The sequence below is a fragment of the Ochotona curzoniae genome, unplaced genomic scaffold, assembly GCF_017591425.1.
Source record: "Ochotona curzoniae isolate NIBS_2020 unplaced genomic scaffold, NIBS_Ocur_1.0 scaffold_1852, whole genome shotgun sequence".
NCBI classification, from domain to species: Eukaryota; Metazoa; Chordata; class Mammalia; order Lagomorpha; family Ochotonidae; genus Ochotona; species Ochotona curzoniae.
This window is the reverse complement of record NW_024467087.1, coordinates 10,542,561-10,550,679: the sequence shown is the minus strand read 5'-3', so window position 1 is coordinate 10,550,679 and position 8,119 is coordinate 10,542,561. Positions and strand designations below refer to the sequence as shown.

Sequence of the window (8,119 nt, the reverse complement as noted above, 5' to 3'; positions counted from 1 at the left end):
ATGTGATCAAAGGGAGCTTTGAAAAGTTTGTGGAAAGTGGAATTAAAACATTAATTTGTTTAGGTTCAATTTAAATTATTCATAATTATCCCCATATTTTTGCATTTCTGTGAACCTTTTTAAAAAGATTTATTTATTTGAAAGGCATATCTATCATCTATTATCTATCTATCTATCTATCTATCTATCTATCTATCTATCTATCTATATCGAAAGAGAGAGAGAGAGCAGAAAGTTCTTTCATCTGCAGTTTACTCCTCAAATGGCTGCAATGGTCAGAGTTGGCCAGACTGGAGCCAGGAGCCAGGAGCTTCATCCGTCTTTCTCAAGTTATGCATCCAGCTTTGCTGCTCCCTCAGGCATATTAGCATAGAACTGGATTGGAAGTGGAGCAGCCAGGACTTGAACTAGTGTCAATATGGATGCCAGCTTTGCATGTGGTTACTTAATATACTATGCTACAATACTGGCTCCTCTCCAAACTTGTTGAGGTACACTTGTATACATGGTTTTGAAATGTTTTTCACAAATTTAAGTTTACCTTTTAACTACATTTTATATGAACGTTTGGAAATAATTTTTACACTCAAATTGTTCTGCATCTGACTTGGACATATTTTGGAATTTTTTTTTTTTTTTGACACAGATGGAGACAATGGAACGGCATGTCACATGTCAGAGCCTTTATGGACTGATTCTCATGTTGAATTTTTTCTGTCTCCTAGGTAAGAAAATGTATTTTTATTTTATAAATTTTATTTTATTTTATTTTCAATGTCTCAAAAATAAGCTTTTTGAAGAATATTACTAGTAGGGATTCGCTGGGCTGGTTCTCAGTAGCCTCTGTTTATTATGAAGTAGGAAAAGCTCCAGCAAACAATTTTCAGTATTATTTTGATGGTTAGCTGACTGACTTGAACTTGAACTACTCTACTGATTTGGCCATTTCTTTCTGCAACTCTGAAAAGACCTTTTGCACACCTGACAGAGGACTTGGATTTTGTGCCTTTTTCCTGTCATACAGAGTGCTGTATTGATACCATTATGATATATTTCTTTTTTGAGGTCAATTATTTACTTGAAAGGCAAGGTTAGAGACAGACAAAAGAGGGATCTGCTGGATCACTTCCCAACTGGCCTCAATTCATGGGGCTGGGCCCATCCAAACAAGAGCCAAGAGCTTCTTCTGGGTCTCCCACATGGGTGCAGGGGCCAAGGACCTGGCCACCCTCTGCTGCATTCCCAGGCACGTTAGCATGGAGCAGGATCAGTAGAAGAGCAGCTGGGACTCAAATTGGTACTCGTGTGGGATGTTGGTGCTGTAGATGAAGGCCTAATCAACTACACCACAGCACCATGATATCCTCTTTCTGTCTCCATCATAACAACATTGGCAAGGATCATAGAATACAGAGGGAGAGCTGCTAACTGATTCATAACAGCAACCAGCCATACATTCTGGAAAGACCCAGATTTTGCCTAGATTCTGTGATAAGGATGGAGACAGATTCTTTGTTTTTGTATCACAGGGAACAGAAGACAGCTCACTGAAGTACTTAATTATCTGGAGATTTAAAGAGAAGCTTGTCTTCAAGAACTGTAGTGTTGCCCATATTAAACTCAATTTGCTCATTGAATATATCTGTCTTTGATTAAAAGGTCTTACATGTGAATGAGCTGTAATTTTTGATGAAATTGACCTGGGGTTTAATTGGACTATTCCTCTGATTTGAGAGCTAATCTGGAAAAATGCTAAGTCACCAAAGTCATCCATAACAGAGTTCTCACTATGTTCAGGCCTGATCAGAAACCATGATTCTTACAATACTGGTTGAAGCAGGGTCTTATAGGGCACACTAGCATCTCTGTAACCTGGCCTCACCTACCTGCTGAGATGCTGATTTATCTTTCCCTTGCCTGTTTCCTCAAAGGCAGGAAGCTGTTTTCTCTATCTCTTGATCAAAAACATCCAATGTAAATATTAACACAGAGGTTAGGAACTCAGTACACTGCATATGCTGATTTAATACATCAACACAATTTGAAATTATAAATTGAACATGTGTGGTGGATGATGTATATGACACAAGTCTAATGGAGTTTTTTATATGTGTATGCATGTGTGTGTGAAGGGTCAGAATACAGAACAGAGTGACATAAGAATTGAAGGATATAGGGGTTTAGCATAGTTGTAGGGTAAAGAAGAGTGTGTAATACGTTAAAGTTTTGATGGGTTTGTGAGGAATCTTTGGTCATAAAAATTATATTACATAATTACATATATTACATTTTAAATCAGCAGAGGTTACTTTAAAGCAATTACAAGATTTTCCAGACTGGTTAAGGTTCATATTGTGAGTCAAGGCAAAAATTCTTTTAGATTATAGAACAATTAACAATTAAGCATAATTGTTATTCAGTTGGTGAGAAACTCATCACTTTCTTCCTGGAAATAGATCATTTTCTCCTTGAAAGAGTGGTATAACTAACGTTCAGTCCCCTTCAGGCTCCAGATGAGTCACCACACTCCCAACTGTAGGGGTCACTGTGGGGGAGAGAGTAACGCCAGATCAGATCAAGCAGGGCTGACTCAGAAATGCCCCAACTGTTTAGCTCTACCTTCAGACCAGAGAAGGTCTCCCCAAGAAGCCGTTGAACTTATCTGGACAATAAGATGCTGGACTTTTTGCTAGGTATATGCTTGCAATGAAGGAATCTCAACTGAACCTGAATTGTGGTTATGCAGCAAGGTGGAGGAATCCACCATGGGGGGAGGGTTGGGGGAGGGGTGGGGGGAATCCCAGTGCCTATAAAACTGCATCACATAATACAATGTTATTAACAATTAAAAAAAAAAGAAATGCCCCAACTGGATAGAACTAGCACGAGAAGGAAAACCATGGCCACAGAGGAACACCAAAGGAGAAATCAATCTGTCATCGCACCCAAGGGACCAGAGCAAAGCCATCAAGAACAGATGAAAACTGGGCTCAGGAACTGAGTAGCTGTTGAATGGAGCAGGAGGTAAAAAAATAAAGTAGAAACAAGTAGAGCGAGCCTAGGACTTAGTTCCGGGTAGAAACTTAATTTCCTCGTTCTCTGTCTTAACCTGCTTGGGCCACCACATAGGGAAGTGCCACAGACTGGGTGGCTTAAACAATAGGCATTGATTTATCACGGAGAGGCAGGGAGGTCCAAGATTAAAGTGCCAGTTGATTCCTGATGAGTACCCTCATTTTTCTATGAATAGTAGATGGGAGAGGGAGAGAGGAAGGGAAGGGGAAAGGTAAAGAGGAAAAGAAAGAGAAGGATAAAATGGCTTTCTTCCCCTTATTATAAGAGCACTAAATCTCATAATGGGGTCTCCACCTTTATAACTTCATGTAACCCTGATTATCTGCTAAAGTCCACACCTCCTAATACCATCATAGTAAGAATCAGAGGGCCAATATATTAACTTTGGGAAGAGGTATAATTAGTCCATACCATATTCCTTACTCGTGCATGAATGCTGCCTAATAGTTGGCTGAGTCTGGCTTCATGTAACAGAGCTAGAATAATTGTGCTAGAGTCTCTTCCATAACATAATGCATATGTGCACATGCGCACACACATGCATGCATACATCATATACCAAGTGAAGTAGGACTGGTTTTGCTAGGAAAAAGAGTGTCACACGTTTCTGGACATTCTTGACATAGGAGGCTGGAGTATTGTGACATATAATCCTAGCGGTTCTGAAGCAGCCTCTGAAGTGAGTTCCTAGAGTTCCCACTTTGTTCAGAAGCTCTTTCATATGCAGGGAAAACTTGATCAGTAATCTTTTTGACAAAGGCGATGACTCAGAAGCCACACCAGGAAATCTGTCCTTATACTATAGAGATCTGTCTGCTCAGGGTCAGTCTGGACACCCTAATAATGGAGCTATAAAAATTATCTCAGAGGTATGTGTAGCCAGAGGGCCAGGAAAAACCTCATTTTTCTTTCTGAGGAAGTAATTTTTGAGGGATGAACCTTAAGCAGAAATTCCAAATATTTGAATTAACTCTACAACGGAACTGTTCAATATGGAAATGCCTCATACTCCACAGGATGCCTTAATTCACAGAAGTAAAATAAAGGGGTCAGTACAATCTTGCAATAGGTTAAGCCCACATCTACGGTGTTGGCATCCCATGTGGCTGTTGGTTGGAATTCCAGCTGCTCTACTTTTGATCCAGTTCCCTGCTAGTGTGCCTGGGCAAGTAAAGGAGGATGGCCCAAATCCTTGGGCTCTAGAACCCATGTAGGAGACCAAGATGAAACTCCTGGCTCCTGGACTGAAAACTAGCCCAGCTCTGGCTGTTGTGGCCATTTGGGAAGAGAACCAGAGGATGAAAGATCTTTCTTTCTTTCTTTCTTTCTTTCTTTCTTTCTTTCTTTCTTTCTTTCTTTCTTTCTTTCTTTCTTTCTTTCTTTCTTTCTTTCTTTCTTTCTTTCTTTCTTCTTTCTTTCTTTCTTTCTTTCTTTCTTTCTTTCTTTCTTTCTTTCTTTCTTTCTTTCTTTCTTCTTCTTCCTTCTTCTTATTCTTCTTTCTCTTCCTCTTCTTTCTTCTCCCTCTCCTTTTTCTTTCAAATAGTAATAAATACATCTTTACAAAAATAAAGAAGAAATCCAGTCCTTAGTCACACAAACCATATTTGAGGTGTTTAGCATACATGAAGTGAATACATGAAGTGTCTGGTTGTCTTCATTGGCCTGGTTGTTACCATAATGGGAAGTTCAGATGTATATTAGAGGTCTTAAAAATTTTGTATTTTGTAGAATACATATTGTGAAAAACAACCTGTATGTGGATTTCAAACCTTTTAGCACCAAATACACTTACGTTTTAATTTCCATTTTGAATTTTTTTTGAGCAACCTCATAGAAAATTTTCATTACCACAGAATGTTTCTGCATAGTGATATTCTAGAAGTTTATGGTAATTGGCTCTTTGAGAAGACTTTTTAAAATGATTATTGTAAAGGCAGATTTACAGAGAGAAGGGGAGATAGAGAAAGAGAGATCTTCCATTGACTGATTCTCTTCCTAAAAGGCTGTAGCAGCTGGAGTTAGGCTGATCTGAAGCCAGCAGTCATGAACTTCTTCTGGGTCTCCCATGTGGGTCTAGGGTCCCGAGGACTTGAGCCATCCTTTGCTGCTTTCCCAGGCCATAAGCAGGGGGCTGGATGGGAAGTGGAGCAGCCAAAACATGAACAAGTGCCCATATGGGATGCCCGTGCGCAGGTGTAGGATTAGTCCATTTGGCCATTGCTCTGGCACCTGAGAAAAGACATTTTTATAAACCAGATTGAAATATGGTTTACATTGCCATAAATCTCCATCACTTAAAGTATACAGTTAAGTAGTGTAATGTCTTTGCAGAGTTGTGAAACTATCACTAATTTCAGTACATTTTCATCACTTTCTCTGCAAAACAAAACAAAACAAAAGCAAAAACAACAACAAAACAAAACAACCATATTCTGCTTTCCTAGCCCACCCAACCCTGTACCTCAGCCTTAAGCAATCACTACTTTTTGTATGTATAAGCCTGTTCAGGAAATTTATATAAATGGAATCATGCGATGTGGTCTTTGTGTCTGGCTTCTTTCTCTTAAGATAATGTTTTATAGTTTACTCTAGTGTAGCAGGTGTTAGTACTTCATTTCTTTTCATTGCTGAACAATGTTAAATTATATGAGTAGACCTACCCTTCTTTTTTTCAAGATTTGATGGATATTTGAGTTGTTTCCTTTATGCTATTATTAATTGTGTTACTGTCAATACTTCTGTGCAAGCTTTTACATGGGAATATGCTTTAATTTCTTTGTGGAATATAGAAGTGAGATCACTAACTCATATGGTAGCTTTATGATTGACATTCTGAGAAGTGCACAGATGACTTTCCTGAGAACCTGCATTGTTTCATGTCGATAGCAATGGTGTATGAAGGTTTCTGATTTTGCCACATCCATGCCCCACACAGTATTTTCTATCGTTTTGGTGATAGTCATCATAGTGGGCATGAAGTGATAGCTCACTGTGATTTTTAGTTGTGTTGTATTCTAACTAATGATGTTGCACATCTCTCCATGTGCAAGAACAGACATTTTGTTTGGTGATACTTAGATCTCTTGGCTGAAAATTACATCTGCCAGACTCTGACACATACATCCCTTTCCTTTAATTACTGTTTTTCAAATACATATTTCCTTAGTTGACATAACTGTGGTCAACTAAGCAAAAAGACACACCAGAAAGCCTCATATGGCAATGTGCTTTTGAAGGACTACCTGTCTGTTAGGTGGGTGACCCACACCTTATATTCTGTCTCAGGTCAGTAGATTGTAGAATTTTCATTAATTCATCATGAAAGTGTTGATGGGGAATTGCATACATTGAAGAGTAGGTCTGGAATGCAGTTGCTCTTAGTATTCATCTTTCAAATATAAATGGGCTTCTGAGTTCACTGGCTTGAGTATTTAATTACCTATGCACTTTGGAGTTAGTCTAGAAGGCCATAGCTCATGCAAGCTGTTAGCATCACAAGACAGAGACCTTGTTAGGGAGGCAGAAGGCCTTGTAATTTCACCAATGAGTGATAATCTGTAGTCTTCCCCCTTCTGAAAATGGATCCTCTTTAACCCAATTACCAAGCATAGGAGTTATCAGGTATCCTCTTTCTTCCATTCTTCACAATCAACCCATTGGGACTAGTTCATACCACTTTTAACATATATGCCAAATCTAACCATTTGTTCAGTTCTTTTCTTTCATTTTCTTACCATCTGTACTACCTGTACTATGTAGTTTCCTAAATGGAATCCCTGCTGTCACTCTTGTTCTGCTAGTCTATGCCCAATGTGGCAGCCAGAATGACTCTTTAAGATGTCAAGTAAGCTCGTGTCACATTTTACTCAAAATCTGTCAATAAATTTCCATTACAATTAGAACACAATTCAACTCTTAATAATAAGAACCCCAAAGCACTGCATCATAAAGTCCTTTACTGCCTCCTGGCATTTCTTCTACTCACTCCAGATATGCCGATTTCCAGCTACTCCTTGAACATGCCAGGGATAGTCCCATAAGAAGCCTGTGCATGAGCGATCACCCATATCTTATGTCACACCTTTCTTTAATCAGGCTGTTTTTTTCGTCCCTAGGACTAAGCTACACTGGCTTTGTTCCAGAGGCTTCTCTAACTGTACTATATAATGTGGGCATTCCTATCCTCCTCTTCCTTATCTTCCCATTAACGTCAGCCAGTTAATTTCTTTGAGTACTTTTCATAATTTATAATTCTCTTTTTTTTTTGTTTGCTGACTGCATTTCTCTCTGAAATGTCAGCTGACAAGGTCACAGACCTTGTGTATCTTATGAACTCTATTATTGTACTCAGACAGTGGTTCATAATCAGTGCTTAAAGACCATTATTGCTGATTTTCTACAATTCTTCCCATTTTATGAGTAAGGATGAACACTTCATTGGTTAGGAGAATGAGCCTTGAGTCCAATATTTGAAGGGATAAGTACATTACCCATATAAGGGTAAATCCTCCTCTTTCTATTCCAGGAAGAACTCTTGGAAGAACTTATGTTTGCTCTGCATCCTAGAGGAAGATATGTAATGGATAACTTTGAATGAGGACTGGTGAAAGACTGAGGCTCATGCTTGCATAACTATATATATTTCAGATGTGGGTTGTCTGAGAATTAGCCTAATTATTCACAAAAACCAGTGGGAAGTGTGGGTGGCAGATGACAACCCTAGTTCTATGTGACTATCCATATTATTTCAAGGGTGATGTGAAAAATCAAGCTCTTGGGCCCGGCAGCGTGGCCTAGCTGCTAAAGTCCTCGCCTTGAATACGCCAGAATCCCATATGGGCGCCGGTTCTAATCCTGGCAGCTCCACTTCCCTTCCAGCTCCCTGTTTGTGGCCTGGGAAAGCAGTCGAAGACAGCCCAAGGCTTTGGGACCCTGCACCCGTGTGGGATACCCAGAAGAGGCTCCTGGATCCTGGCTTTGGATCGGCATAGCATCAGCTGTTGCACTCACTTGGGGAGTGAATCATCAGATGGAAGATCTTCCT

At 39.4% G+C, this 8,119-nt stretch overlaps 1 protein-coding gene across 1 annotated transcript in view; it reads left to right on the top strand.

The window, feature by feature from the left end:
* Positions 1–655: 655 nt before the first annotated feature.
* ADGRG4 (adhesion G protein-coupled receptor G4) overlaps positions 656–8,119 on the top strand; it is a 91,783-nt gene continuing 84,319 nt past the window's right edge. Inside the window, 1 exon segment of the mRNA XM_041000053.1 lies at positions 656–725. Coding sequence (XP_040855987.1) covers positions 656–725 — 70 coding nt within the window.